Source organism: Myotis nattereri (genome assembly GCF_964212035.1).
Source record: "Myotis nattereri genome assembly, chromosome: X".
In the NCBI taxonomy this organism is placed as follows: Eukaryota; Metazoa; Chordata; class Mammalia; order Chiroptera; family Vespertilionidae; genus Myotis; species Myotis nattereri.
Genome location: NC_138078.1, coordinates 40,648,606 through 40,664,685, shown reverse-complemented (window position 1 = coordinate 40,664,685; position 16,080 = coordinate 40,648,606). Strand labels below are relative to the sequence as shown.

The 16,080-nt window shown below is 38.5% G+C and overlaps 1 protein-coding gene across 1 annotated transcript in view; it reads left to right on the top strand.

The window, feature by feature from the left end:
• The window catches only part of LOC308510763 (vascular endothelial growth factor receptor kdr-like), a 435,828-nt gene that overhangs the window by 262,186 nt on the left and 157,562 nt on the right, over positions 1 to 16,080 (top strand). Inside the window, exon 16 of the mRNA XM_081080791.1 lies at positions 1,246 to 1,352. Within this exon, the coding sequence (XP_080936917.1) occupies positions 1,246 to 1,352 (107 nt within the window). The remainder of the gene's footprint in view (positions 1 to 1,245; positions 1,353 to 16,080) is intronic.

Sequence of the window (16,080 nt, the reverse complement as noted above, 5' to 3'; positions counted from 1 at the left end):
TTACAAAATATAATGTATCAAATGACATTACTTCCCTTTTGTTGGTTGGAAAATATTTGATGGCATTTGGAAATATAAAAATAGAAAGTTGACCACCTTTCATTATAAATATGAAGCCCAAAGAAAGTAAGACACTTGCTAAAGCTTGTAGCAAGGTGTTTGATTCCAATGCCCTATGCTATTATGATGAGTATTTAATTGTTAAAGGTAAAGTTGTATCTGTTCAAAGAAATTCTATGGGTTAGACTAACCATCTTGGCACCTCTAAAGCCTTTTGCACATTCAGCTAGCTATACTGTTCTAGGTCATATAAGGCAAACCATATAAGCTTATTTAACAATCTGGCCTCACATTTGTCTGAGATAATCCACAGAATCTGAACTAAAAAAATGGGAAACTGGTAATAATAAGATAGATAAAATAAGTTATACACTCTATACTGTGCTATTTTCACTACTCATTATCTCATTTAATAACCCCATGTGGCAGGTATTTTATTATTCCCATTTTTATTTTTAAAATTTTTTCTTTATTGTTGAAAGTATTACAGATGTCCCTCTTTTATCCCCTATTGATCCACTACCACAATCCCATCCCTTTTCCAAGTCTTCCCCATACTATTGTCTGTCCATGGGCTACGCATATATGCATATAACTTCATTGATTAATCTCTGAAATATGGTTCTACCACTTAACAGCTACATGACCTTGAGGAAATTACTAACCTTTCTGTGCCTCAGTTTGCCCATTTAAATAATAACTATATTATTCCCATTTTCAGTTGGGCAAACTGAGGCACAGAAAGGTTAGAAATTTCCTCAAGGTCATGCAGTTGTTAAGTGTTTAGAGCCAGGATTTCAACTCAGGCAATGTGACACCATACCTCACACCTATTTTGGCTTTGTCCTTGAGAGCCAGCTAATTAGGTAGAGCATAACTTTAAATGTTTCATTTTGGCTTTCTGCCTCAGATATATGTCTGTATACAATATTTGTTCAGCTCATTCTTTTGAGTCATCTAGTACAATTATCAAGGATTTTTTCTCTCTAAGTCTCAGAAGACAATGCCCATAATCTATAAAAATTTTACGTATGCACAAACACAATTTGGCACTTGGTGATGTTTGTCCTTTAGAAATAAAATGTGATTTGTAAAAGGCGCTAATATTCTCTTTCTTTCTCTCAGTTTCTGCAATGTACTAATTCATTTTTATTTTAATAAAATCTGTCGTCAATGTCTTTACAGGCTCTGAAGACAAATCCAATATTGAAGTCATTATTCTTGTTTGTACTGGCCTTGCAGCTACTCTTTTCTGGCTTCTTCTCACCCTGGTCATTCGAAAACTCCGAAAGGTAGGGGAGCAAAAGCACTTTGGGGCCTTGGGGCTGGCTCATGGTATACTTTTTCTTTCAGAACAATCTCTTGGTAGATGGACTATCTAGGCAATGGGGAGAGAATGTATGTGCAAGCAGTGTGTGTGTGTGTGTGTGTGTGTGTGTGTGTGTGTGTGTGTGTAAGAGAGATTGGGGACTAAAATGTAATGGAGTTTGTTGTTTTTTTAATTGATGAGAGAGAGAGAGAATTTGTTGCTCCGCTTATTTTTGCATTCATTGGTTGATTATTGTATGTACCCTGACCAGGGATCAAACCCACAACCTTGGTGTATCAGGATGATGCTCTAACCAACTGAGCTACCAGGCCAGGGCCTGTAATGTTTTTGCTTCATGCCTCCTACAACATTGGGAACTGATATAAGAACACACCTACCCACTTAGATTCCATCTCAAATTTTTTAATTTTTATTTTTCAATTACAGTTTATATTCAATATTATTTTATATTACTTTCAGCTGTACAGCATCATTGTTAGACAATCATATGCCTTGCAAAGTGATCCCCCTGGTATTTCCAGTACCCACTGGCACAAAACACAGTTATTATAATATTATTGACTATAACTCATATGCTGTACTTTACATCCCCCTGACAATTTTGTGACTACCAATCTGTACTTTTCAATTCCTTCATCTTTTTCACCTAGTTCCCCAGCACATCTATCCTCTGGCAACCACCATGTGCTCTCTGTGTCTATGAGTCTGTTTCGATCTTATTTGTTTATTTATTTGTTCCTTAGACGCCACATAGTGAAATCATGTGGTACGTGTCTTTCTCTGTGTGACTTTTTTCACTTGGCATAATACCCTCTAGGTCCACTCATGCCATTGCAAATGGTAAGATTTCATTTTTTATGTCTGAGTAATATTTGATCATATAAATGCACCACAACTTTTTTAAAAAAAATCGATCTTTATTGTTGAAAGTGTTACAGATGTCCCCTTTTTTCTCCCATTGACCCCCTCTACCCTGGTCCCACCCCCTCCCCTTCTGTATCACAAATTTTTAAAAATATATTTTTACTGATTTCAGAGAGGAAGGGAGAGAGAGATAGAAACATAAATGATGAGAGAGAATCATTGATTGGCTGCCTCCGCATGCCCCTTACTGGGGATTGAGCCTGCAACCCTGGCATGTGCCCTTGACCAGAATCTAACCTGGGACCCTTCAGTCCACAGGCCAACACTCTATCCACTGAGCCAAACCAGCTAGGGCGTACCACAACTTTTTAATCCACTTGTCTATTGATGGGCCTATCTCCAATTTTAGGTTAGTATAACTAATGCTTTCAAGAATTATTTTTAGGGGATTTTTTTCTTTATTGATTAAGGTATTACATATGTGTCCTTATCCCCCCATTGCACCCCCACCCCCGACTCATGCCCTCACCTCTCTGTTGTCTGTGTCCATTGCTTAGGCTTATATACATGCATATAACTCCTTTGCTTGATCTCTCCCTCTTACCCCCACCCTCCTCTACCTTCCCTCTGAGGTTTGACAGTCTGATCTATGCTTCTCTGTCTCTGGATCTGTTTTTGTTCACCAGTTTATGTTGTTGATTATATTCCATAAATAAGTGAGATCATGTGATATTTATCTTTCTCTGACTGACTTATTTCACTTAACACAGTGGTTGGCAAACTGCAGCTCACAATCCACATGTGGCTCTTTGGCCCCTTGAGTGTGGCTCTTCCACAAAATACCACATGAGGGTGCGCACGTACAGTGTGATTGAAACTTCGTGGCCCATGCACAGAAGTAGGTATTTTGCGGAAAAGCCACACTCAAGGGGCCAAAGAGCCGCATGTGGCTCGAGAGCCGCAGTTTGCCGACCACTGATTAGCATAATGCTCTCCAGTTCCATCCATGTTGTTGCAAATGGTAAGAATTCCTTCTTTTTTATAGCAGCATAGTATTCCATTGTGCCGATGTACCAGTTGTTTTTTTGTTTTGTTTTGTTTTTGTGTGTACCAGTTGTTTAATCCACTCATCTGCTGATGGGCACTTAGGCCCTTTCCAAATCTTAGCTATGGTAAATTGTGCCGCTATGAACATAGGGGTGCATATATCCTTTCTGATTGCTATTTCTATTTATTTATTTATTTATTTTAGTAAATCTTTATTGTTCAGATTATTACATTTGTTCCTCTTTTTTTCCCCCCATAGCTCCCCTCCACCCAGTTCTCACCCCACCCTCTGCCCTTACCCCCCCACCTGTCCTCATCCCTAGGTGCACAATTTTTGTCCAGTCTCTTCCCCCATCTCCCACACCCCTTTCCCCACCAAGAATAGTGAGTCCATTCCCTTTCTATGTCCCTGATTCTATTATAATCACCAGTTCATTCTGTTCATCAGATTATTTATTCACTTGATTCTTAGATTCACTTATTGATAGATGCATATTTGTTGTTCATAATTAGTATCTTTACCTTTTTCTTCTTCTTCCTCTTCTTAAAGGATACCTTTCAGCATTTCATATAATCCTGGTTTGGTGGTGATGAACTCCTTTAGCTTTTCCTTATCTGTGAAGCTCTTTATCTGACCTTCAATTCTGAATGATAGCTTTGCTGGATAAAGTAATCTTGGTTGTAGGTTCTTGGCATTCATCACTTTGAATATTTCTTGCCACTCCCTTCTGGCCTGCAAAGTTTCTGTTGAGAAATCAGCTGACAGTCGTATGGGTATTCCCTTGTAGGTAACTGAGTTTCTTTCTCTTGCTGCTTTTAAGATTCTCTCTTTGTCTTTTGCTCTTGGCATTTTAATTATGATGTGTCTTGGTGTGGTCCTCTTTGGATTCCTTTTGTTTGGGGTTCTCTGCGCTTCCTGGAGTTGTAAGTCTATTTCTTTCACCAGGTGGGGGAAGTTTTCTGTCATTATTTCTTCAAATAGGTTTTCAATATCTTGCTCTCTCTCATCTTCTGGCACCCCTATAATTCTTTTTTTTTTAATTTATTGCTTAAAGTATTACAAAGGGTATTACATATGTGTCCATTTTATCCCCCCGCCCTAGACAGTCCCCTAGCCTCCCCTATCCCCCAGTGTCTTATGTCCATTGGTTATGCTTATATGCATGCATACAAGTCCTTTAGTTGATCTCTTACCCCCCTACCTAACTCCTATAATTCTGATGTTGGTACGCTTGAAGCTGTCCCAGAGGCTCCTTACACTATCTTCGTATTTTCAGATTCTTTTTTCATTTTGCTTTTCTGGTTGGGTGTTTTTTGCTTCTTCGCATTTCAAATCTTTGCCTTGATTCTTGCGCTCCTCAAGTCTGCTGTTGGGAGTCTGTATAATATTCATTATTTCAGTCCGTGTATGCTTAATTTCTAGTTGGTTATTTATCACAACATCGAGGGTCTCATTAGATTTCTTGAGGATCTCAATAACTTTATCACCAGCTTCTAGACAGTTCTTGAGAGACCTTAAAAGTGTGGTTCTGAACTCAATATCCTCCATTGACAGTTTTGTCCTGTTTCTTTGTCTCCGCATTTTTTATGCTTTCTTGGTGCACCCCCTAGTGGTCTTTGTGCGCAGTCTTGTTGTAGTTAAACCTTGATTGTTGTAGTTAATAATGGGGGGATTTGACCTCCAGGCCAACTGGCTGTGAGAATCAGCTGTGTCTGCAGTTGGAAAACTTCTGTCCTCTAGGGAGGTGCTAATCTAGTCTTTGCCTGAGGCTATCTGGCAAATGGCTCTGCGCAGGGCTTGGGCGGGGCGGGTCACACGGGATCAACAGAGCGGGTGGAGGGAGCAGTTATGGCTGCTCTCAGTCCCGTCCCCAGAGGCTCTGCCTCTCAGAGTCCCAGCAACCGCTGCAAACCTCAGAGAGAAAGCTGCCCTCGCGTTCCAACCGATGCCAGACAGTCCCGCTTCTCCTGTTTGAATCTGGGTCCCTAGAGACTCACCCAGAACTGGACCTCAGAATCTGAGACTCCCTCCCGATTGAAAACGACAACCGCGCCCTCAGCTACCAGCCCGCTCCACGCGTACCTCCGCACCTTTGTATTTTCTTCACTGCGCCTCCTCTGAGTCTCATATGCTGTTCTCTTTCCTTCTAGTTGAAGAATTTCCCCTCAGCCAGTCTTCCTGTGGTTCTGGGCGATATCCGTTCTGTCTTTTAGTTGTATTTGTGAAGTGGTTGTTCGAGGCAGCTAACTCCAGTGTTTACCTATGCTGCCATCTTGTTTTTTTCCTCTAAAAATATATATATTTTTTTCTGATTGCTATTTCTAGTTTTTTGGGATATATTCCTAGACGTGGGATCACTGGGTCAAATGGGAGTTCCATTTTTAGTTTTTTGAGGGAACTCCATACTGTTCTCCACAGTGGCTGCACCAGCCTGCAGTCCCACCAGCAATGCATAAGGGTTCCTTTTCCTCCACATCCTCATAAGCACTTGTCATTTGTTTATGATAACCATTTTGACAGGTGGGAGATGGTACTGCATTGTCATTTTGATTTGCATCTCTCAGATGACTAGTGACTTTGAGCATGTTTTTATATGTCTCTTGGCCTTCCTTATGTCTTCTTTTGAAAAGCATCTATTTAGGTGCATTGCCCATTTTTTGATTGGGTTGTTTATCTTCCTTTTGTTAAGTTGTATGAATTCCCTGTAAATGTTGGAGATTAAACACTTATTGGTGATAACATTGGCAAATATGTTCTCCCATGCAATGAGCTTTCTTGTTGTTTTGTTGGTGGTTTGTTTTGCTGTGCAGAAGCTTTTTATTTTGATGTAGTCCCATTTGTTGATTTTCTCTTTAGTCTCCATTGCCCTAGGAGCTGTGTCTGAAAAGATATTGCTATGACATATTCTGTTATTTTGCTGCTTATGGAGTCTTGCAGGATTTTAATGGTCTCCCGTCTTACATTCAAGTCCTTTAGCCATTTTGAGTTTGTTTTTGTGTATGGTGTAAGTTGGTGATCTAGTTTCATTTTTTTGCATGTATCTGACCAATTTTCCAAACACCATTTATTGAAGAGACTGTCTTGACTCCATTGTATGCTCTTGCCTCCTTTGTCAATCATTAATTGAGCATAATGGCTTGGGTCTATTTCTGGGTTCTCTGTTCTGTTCCATTGGTCTATATGTCTGTTCTTATGCTGTGCCAGGCAGTTTTGAGAATCATGGATTGGTAATATAGCTTGATATCTGATATTGCAATCCCTCCAACTTTGTTCTTTTTTCTCAGGATAGTTGTGACTATTCGGGGTCTTTTTTTTTATTCCAAATGAATTTTTGGAGAGTTTGTTCTAGATCTTTGAAATATGCCGTTGTTATTTTAATGGGGATTGCATTGAATCTGTAGATTGCTTTGGGTAGTATGGACATTTTAATGTTGTTGATTATGCCAATCCATGAATATGGTATATTCTTCCATTTGTTTATGTCTTCTTCTATCTCTTTTTTTCAATGTCCTGCAGTTTTCTGAGTACAGGTCTTTCATATCCTTAGTTAATTTTATTCCTAGGTATCTTAGTTTTGTGTGTGCAGTAGTAAATGGGATTGGTTTTTTGTTTTTGTTTTTTTTTTGTTTCTCTTTCCGTGAGTTCATTATTGGTGTATAAAAATGTAATAAATTTCTGGGTGTTAATTTTTTATCCTGCTACATTGCCGAATTCATGTATTAGGTCCAATAATATATTTATGGAGTCTTTGAGGGTTTTCTAACTATAGTATGCTGTCATCTGCAAATAAGGACAGTTTTACCTCTTCTTTTCAAATTTGGATGGCTTTTATTTCTTCTTCTTGTCTGATTGCTATGGTTAGCACTTCCAATACTATGTTGAACAGGAATGGTGAAAATGGGCATCCTGTCTTGTTCCTGTTCTTAGGGGAAAGGAGTTTAATTTTTGCCCATTGAGTATGATGTTGGCTGTAGGTTTGTTATATAAGGCTTTTATTATGTTCAGGTATGGTCCCTCTAGTCCCACTTTGATGAGAGTTTTTATCAAGAAAGGGTGTTGGATTTTGTCAAATGCTTTTTCTGCACCAATTGATATGATTATATGATATTTGTCTCTCAGTTTGTTTCTGTGATGTATGATCTTTCTAATGTAATGCTGAATCTGATTTGCTAGAATTTGTTGAAGATTTTAGCATCTATGTTCATCAAGGATATTGGCTGGGAGTTCTCTTGTTTTTGTGGTGTCTTCATCTGGTTTTGGGATTAGGGTGTGCTGACTTCATAGAAAGAGCTTGGAAGTGTTCCTTCCTCTTGAATTTTTTGGAATAGTCTGAGGAGGACAGGTTTTAGTTCTTCTTTGAATGCTTGGTAGAACTCCCCTGTAAAGCCGTCCGGACCAGGGCTTTTGTTTGCTGGAGGAGTTTTGATTGCTGTTTCAATTTCTTCAGTAGTTATCGGCCTATTCAGGTTTTTTTTATTCTTCTTGGTTGAGTTTTGGAAGGTTGTATTTTTCTAGCAATATATCCATTTCCTCCAGGTTGTCTAGTTTGTTGGAATTGAATTGTTCATAGTATTTTTTTTAATAGTCCTTTGTATTTCTGTGGGGTCTGTTGTTATTTCTCCTCTTTCATTTCTGATTTTGTTTCTTTGGGTCCTCTCTGTTTGCCTTTGGTGAGCCTGGCAAGAGGTTCATCAGTCTTGTTTATCCTTGAAAAGAACAAGCTCTTGGTTTTGTTGATCTTTTGTATTGTTTTTTGGTCTCTATTTCGTTTATCTCTGCTCTGATCTTTATTATTTCCTTCGTTCTGCTTACGCTGGGCTTTTTGTCCTCTTTCTAATTCTTTGAATTGTAGGGTTAAGTAATTTATTACCATTATTTCTTGTTTTATACGGTAGGCTTGTAGAGCTATGAACTGCCCTCTCAAGACTGCTTTCACTGTGTCCCATAGATTGTAGATTGTTGTGTTTTCATTGTCATTTGTTGCCATGATGCTTTTTATTTCTTCTTTGATCTCTCTGGTAACCCAGTCATTGTTTAATAGCATGCTATTTAGCCTCCAGGTGTTTGATTTTTTTATTGTAGTTGATTTCTAGTTTTATGCCATATGATTTCTATCTTCTTGAATTTGAAGAGACTTTGCCTGTGACCCAATATATGGTCTGTCTTTGAAAATGACCCATGTGCACTTGAGGAGAATGTATATTCTGTGGCTTTGGGGTGAAATGTTCTGAAGATGTCAATTAATTCCATCTGATCGAGTGAGTCATTTAGGATTGATGTTTCTTTGCTGATTTTTTGTTTAGAGGATTTTTCCAATGGTGATAGTGGGGTATTAAAGTCCCCTTCCATGACTGTATTGCTGCCAATCTCTCCCTCGGTATCCTCCAGAAGTTTTTTATGTATTTGTGTGCTCCTGTATTGAGTGGGTATATGTTTACCAGAGTTATTTCTTCTTGTTGGATTGCTCTATTTAGTATTATGAAGTGGTCTTCCTTATCTGTTGTTATGCCCTTCACTTTGAGATCTAATTTGTTAGATATAAGTATTGCTACCCCAGCTTTTTTTTCTTTTCCATTTGCCTGAAAAACCTTTTTCCATCCCTTCACCATCAGTCTGTGTGAGTCATTTGATCTGAAGTGGGTTTTCTGTAGACAGCAGATATATGGGTCATGTTTTCTTATCCACTCATCTACCCTATGTCTTTTAATTGGGGCATTTAATCAATTAACATTTAAAGTTATTATTGATAGGTACTTTTTTGTCACCATTTTTATTCTTTGCCCTTGTGTTCCTTCTTTGTTTCCTAATTTTTCTTTTTACAGCAGACCCTTTAGCATTTCTTGCATTGTTGGTTTGGTGGTAATAAACTCCATTAGTCCTTTTTTGTCTGTGAAGCTCCTGATTTCACCCTCAATTTTGATTGATAGTCTTGCTGGGTATAGTATTCTTGGATTCAGACCCTTCCTTTGCATGACTTTGTATATTTTATTTCATTCCCTTCTGGCCTGATGTGTTTCTGTTGAGAAATCAGTCACTAGTCTGATGGGGGATCCTTTGTAGGTAACTTTCTGCCTCTTTCTGCTGCTTTTAATATTCTTGCTTTGTTGTTGGTGTTTGCCAAATTTAATTATAATGTGCCTTGGTGTTGGTCTTTTGGGGTTCATTTTGTTTGGGACTTTTTGAGCTTCATGGATTTGCGTGAGTATTTTCTTCCCTATATCAGGGAAATTTTCTGTCATTATTTCTTCAAACATGTTTTCTATTCCTTGCTTAGTTTCCTCTCCTTCTGGCACACCCATTATGTGGATGTTGTTTCATTTCATGATGTCCCACAGTTCCATTAGGCTCTCCTCCTGTTGTTTAAGTTTTTTTTTTCTAGATGCTGCTCTGCTTGGGTATTTTTTCCTACCTTGTCTTCTAGCTCACTTATGTGGTCCTTTGCTTCTTCTAGTCTACTGTTGATGCTTTCTATTGAATTCTTTATTGCAACGATGTCATTTTTCATTTCTACATGGTTCTTCTTCATTTCCTCTTGGTTCTTACACATATTGTTGAATTTGTCTTCCATTCTTTTCAGTGACCTTATGACCATTTCTCTGAATTCTTTCTCTGACATATTGCTTGCCTCCACTTAGTTTACTTCCTTTTCTGGTGATGCCTCCTTTTCTTTCATATGCAGGCTGTTTCTTTGTCTCCTTATGATCTCTCTTCTCCAGGTGTCTGGTTATGTAGCGCTCTCTCTCCTTTCCCTTGGCGAGATATGGCCTTTCCATGAGGAGGTGGAGAGCTCCTCAGAGTCTGCATATCCAGGCTGCTTGAAATCTGGTGTTCTTCGGTTCGCAGCTCTTCCCTGCGTGTTGTGGTTGCAGATTCTCAGGATGTATAGGCCTCCGATAACAGCCACTCTCCCTTTCAAGATCAGGTGAAGGGTTTTTTTTTGTTTTTTAAATATATTTTATTGATTTTTTACAGAGAGGAAGGGAGAGAGATAGAGAGTTAGAAACATCGATGAGAGAGAAACATCGATCAGCTGCCTCCTGCACATCTCCTACTGGGGATATGCCCGCAACCCAGGTACATGCCCTTGACCGGAATCGAACCTGGGACCTTTCAGCCCGCAGGCCGACGCTCTATCCACTGAGCCAAACCGGTTTCGGCAGGTGAAGGTTTTTTATACTTGTTTTTATTAAATTGAATATGTTCTTTCTTTTCTAAAGACAGGATCAAAAACAATGTCAGGCTGTGCCATATTGGCACCTGAGATATTTTCCAATGATATATAAATTGAGAGGTTAATTTCCAAAAAATATATTTTTTATTAAAACGAAATATTTTATTAAATTTGCAATAAATTATTATTTATATTGATTGCTAATATTGTTTCATTCATTTAATTTTATGCCCAAGATGAGTGTCTTACTTTCCATAGCTCGGTGAATGCTTTTTATCTGGAAGTTTATTTATCTGATATTATTATAGCCAGGTCACCTTCTTTTAAAAAATTTCTTTATTGTTGTAAGTATTATAGATATCCTCCTTTTTTCCCCTATTGTCCCCACCACCCCACACCCACCCCTCTCAGGACTTCACCACACTATTTTCTGTGTCCATGGGCTATGTAAAAATGCATCTAAATTCTCCTGTTAATCTCTCCCTACCCACCTCCCAACCTCACCTTCCCTCAGATTCAATGGTGTGTTCCATGCTTCTATGTCTCTGGAACTATTTTGTTTATCAGTATTTTTTGTTCATTAGATTCCACATATGAGTGAGATCATGTGACACTTATCTTTCTCTGACTGGCTTATTTCACTTAGCATAATATTCTCCAAGTCCCTCCATGCTGTCTCAAAGGGTAAGAGATCCATCTTTTTTACAGCTGCATAGTATTCCATGATATAAATGTAGCACAGACTTCTTATCCATTCATCTATTGATGGGAATTTGAGCTGTTTCCAGATCTTAGCTATTGTAATTTGTACTGCTATGAACACAGGGATGCACATATTCTTTCTGATTGGTGTTTTGGGTTTATTAAGATATAGTCCTAGAAATGGATCACTGGATCAAATGGCAGTTCCACTTTTTCATTTTTTGAGGAAACTCCATACTATTTTCATGGTGGTTGCACCAGTCTGCATTCCCACTAGCAGTGAGAAGCAAAGTCTCAAACATCTGTTGTGGCGATTTGTTTGCTGATACATATCCTAGGGCAAGGGAAACTAAGGAGAAAAAAAGAAATGGGGCTACATCAAAATGAAAAGCTTCTCCACAGTACAAGAAACCATCAACAAAATGAAAAGGGAGCCCATTGCATTGGAGAACATATTTTCCAATGATATATAAATTAAGAGGTTAATTTCCAAAATATATAAGGAACTCATACAACTTAACAAAAGGAAGACAAGCAATCCAATTGAAAATGAGCAAATAACCTAAATAGGCACTTCTCCAAAGTGGACATACAGAAGGCCAAGAGACATATGAAAAAATGCTCAAAGTCACTGATCATCAGAGAGATGCAAATTAAATCAACAATGAGGTGTTACCTCACACCTGTCAGAATGGCCATCATCAACAAATCAATACCTTCTTATGTTTGCTATTTGTATGGTACATCTTTTTCATACTTTTACTGTCACATTATCTGTGTATTTATATTTACACTAGTGGCCCAGTGCATGAAATTTGTGCACATTAAAAGGGAATTAATTAGCGGAAATATTTTAATATTGCTATTTGCCCTTTCTCTATAATAGAAGTGTGAGAGATGAAAGGAAATTAGTAAAATGTATATGAAAATAATATATAAATTTATTAATTAATAAACAGTAACAAAAGGATATAACAACAACAGAGGCATGGTATAACAACAACGAAAACATGATATGATAGCAACAAAAACATGACATAAAAACAACAAAAACACGATATAAAATCAACAGTGATGCAAACAATGACTGATAAAGTGATTAAACTTATTCTAATATCTCCCTGTACACCACATTAAGAGTGAAAACACTTTCAGAGTGCTTGACTAATTTCCCTTGTGCTGAAGTATTGAGAACTTGAACTTTAAAGTCACATGCTCTTTGAACTCGAGAGAAAGCCACATGTAACTGACCATGTGGGAAACAGGTTCAGGCAGGAATATGCCTACTCTGTCTAGAGTTTGTCCTTGTGATTTATTAAATAGTCATCACAAATGCTGGCATCATGGGAAATTTTCGTTGAATTAATTTAAATGGGAGGCCAGTGTCAGATGGGGAAAAATCAATTCTTAGAATCAGAAGAACCTCTCCCTCTGCAGTTCCTATGAATCCTTCAGCTTTGATAATGTTAGGTTGTAATCTTTTGATAATAAATCTGGTACCATTACAAAGACCCCATTTACTATTGAGATTTCTCAATAGCATGATGATTGCACCCACTTTCAATTTTAATTTATGATACGGCATTCCCAAAGGAGTAATAAATACTATTAAGAAATTTGATGGGAAATTTTCCTTTTCAGCATCATCTGTTCAATCAATGGAATCATCACTCAAATATGTGTAAAAATCGCCATCGAGTATATCCAAATTTCTTCATTTAATTTTTAAACATGCTCATTTTTTTGGACAAAGAATTGCACTTTTAGATATATTTTTAATATTATCTATAGATATAGTATTTCCAAAGGTAGCTTCAATTATAGATCCATTACAAATCATTTCACAGGGGATTTCAATAATACCATTCCTAAATGAAAACTGCTATCAAGTTTGCCATCTCCAAGTTTTAATAACCATGCACTATAAGCAGAATCCTCTGATCTCATATTTGTTGTAAGAGACAACATTCTGAAACATCCCCAAACATTTCAGTACTTTAAACTCATTTGTACTATGGCCAATCGCATAGCATGTGGTACAATACTGAGACATTGTCGAAAATGCCCTCCAAGAAGGACAACTTTCCACCAAATACAACATTCAAATTCATAATTTCTCTTAGTAATCTGTCTATGGCGTTTATAGCATGACTGGATGCCATGGTGCATTCATCAATAATGAGAAGTTAGGCCTTTTTAATAGTTTTAGCAACTTCACTGTTTATATTGAGTCTAGAAATTGAAGTTTCATTTAATGGAATTGGTAATTTATATGGGGAATGAAAGGTTCTTCCACTGAGAAGTAAATTTGCAGCAATTCCTCTAGACTCTATGGGTAAAACATTACCACCACGACCTCTAATATAATGTATTAAAACTTTATAACAGTGGTTCTCAACCTGTGGGTCGCGACCCCTTTGGGGGTCGAATGCCCCTTTCACAGGGGTTGCCTAAGACCATCGGAAAACACATATATAATTACATATTGTTTTTGTGATTAATCACTATGCTTTAATTATGTTCAATTTTTAACAATGAAAATACATCCTATGTATCAGATATTTACATTACGATTCATAACAGTAGCAAAATTACAGTTATGAAGTAGCAACGAAAATAATTTTATGGTTGGGGGTCACCACAACATGAGGAACTGTATTAAAGGGTCACGGCATTAGGAAGGTTGAGAACCACTGCTTTATAAAGATATGCCTCCATGCTCCATGGGCCAGTTCCTGCCTCAAACCTTGCCCTCCTGGGAAACAACTTGGGGAGGGTGCAGCCCTTGGCAACACAACCCAGGACTCAGTGTGTCCACACTCTGAAAGCCAGTTCCTGCCTCAAACCTTGCCCTTACTGAAAACAGCTTGGGGCAGGCGCAGTTATTGTTAAGAGGACCCAGGACTCAGTGTGTCCATGCTCTGAGGGCAGGTTCCTGCCTGAAACCTCGCCCTCGCGGAAACAGTTTGGGGAGGGTGCATCTGTTTCCAAGAGGACCCCTGCAGGACTGACTTCCTTCCGGTTGGTCGAGCCTCGGTTGTGATGCATTACACCCAGTGTTTTTATGTAAATAGATATCACCTCTTGTAAATGATCTGATTTTTTATTCATTCTAAGCCCTTTGAAATTTTTTAGAGTGTTTAGTTCCTTAACATTTATTCATGAACAAGAGGCCCAATACACCAAATTTTCAGCCCTGGCTTTGTCCAGAATGTCATCCAGAAGAATGTCTGGAAGGTCGTTCGGCTGTCTGGTCTAATTAGCATATTATGTTTTTATTATTATAGATTTAGTTGGATTTATGTGTATTATTTTAGTGTTTGTTTTATTTTTTGTTCTCTCTGTTTTGTTGAAATTGTTGCTGATCTCCTTATCCTCTTACTATCCTCCTTTCTTACCTTCTTTATAGTTGAATGTTTTTATATAATCCCATTTTATTTCATTTTGGCTCTTTAGCCATGTCTTCTTGAATTTTATTAGTGGTTTCTGTTGGGGTTACAATAAATGTTCTTAATTTACACAATTCACTTAAACTTAATATTGTGCCATGTCATATAACGTGTAAAAAAATGTAGAACATTTGGGGGTAAAGGGGGATAAATGGTGACAGAAAGACTTGACTTTGGATGTTGAAGACACAATACAATCCTTTTTAATAAAGAGGTAATATGCAAATTTACCCTCATGCCCTCGCATCACAATATGGCCACCCCCACGTTGTCACAAGATGGCTGCCACCACGTCATCACAAGATGGCTGCCCCCACGTTGTCACAAGATGGTCAGCAGGGAGGGCAGTTAGGGGCAACCAGGCCTGCAGGGGAGGGCAGTTGGGGTACACCAGGCCTGCAGGGGAGGGCATTAGGGGGCGATCTGGCCTGCAGTGGAACAGTTAGGTGTCAATCAGGCAGGCAGGGGAGTGGTTAGGTGTCAATCAGGCCAGCAGGGAAGTGGTTAGGGGGCGATCAGGCTGGCAGGAAGAAGCAGTTAGGGGCAATCAGGCAGACAGGGAGTCGAGTAGTTAGGAGCCAGCAGTCCTGGATTGTGAGAGGTATGTCCAACTGCCTGTTTAAACCCAATTCTTAAACCAAACCGGCAGTCGGATATCCCCCAAGGGGCCCTAGATTGGAGAGGGTGCAGGCTGTGCCCACCCCAGTGTACGAATTTCGTGCACTGGGCCTCTAATATACAGATAATGCATTATAGTATTGTACAATTGAAACCTATATAGTTTTATTAACCAATGTCACCCCAATAAAGTCAATAAAAGTTTTAAAAAGTAAAATATAGAAAACATGCTACTATGAAGGTTGCTTTACCACCACCTACCCTTTATGCAGTAGTTGGCATATATATTATATCTATATTGAGTAAAAATCTTACAATACAATGATATAAATTTTCTGTGTAGTGATCTTTTCATTTGTAAAAAAAAAAATGAAAAGAAAAAATAGTCTTTTATATTTACCTGTGCATGAATTATTTTATTTTTAATCTTCTGAAGTTTAACTTTTATAAACTTGGTAAAGTATAGTTGACATATAATGTTATATTACTTTCAGGTGTACAACAAAGTGATTCTACCCTTATATACCTTGTGATGCCATCACTGTGATAAGTCTAATATCCATCTGTCCTGTACAAATATATTACAACTAGAGGCCCAGAGCATGAAATTTGTGTACGGGGTGGGAGGTAGGGTCCCCTCAGCCCAGCCTGCACCCTCTCCAATCCAGGACCCTTTGGGCCTAACCAGCAGTCGGACATCCCTCTCACAATCCTGGACTGCTGGCTCCTAACCGCTCACCTGCCTGCCAGCCTGATCACCCCTAACTGCCTCTGCCTGGAAGGACTGATTGCCCTTCACTGCCCACCCCCTGCCGGCCTGGTCACCCCTAACTGCCTC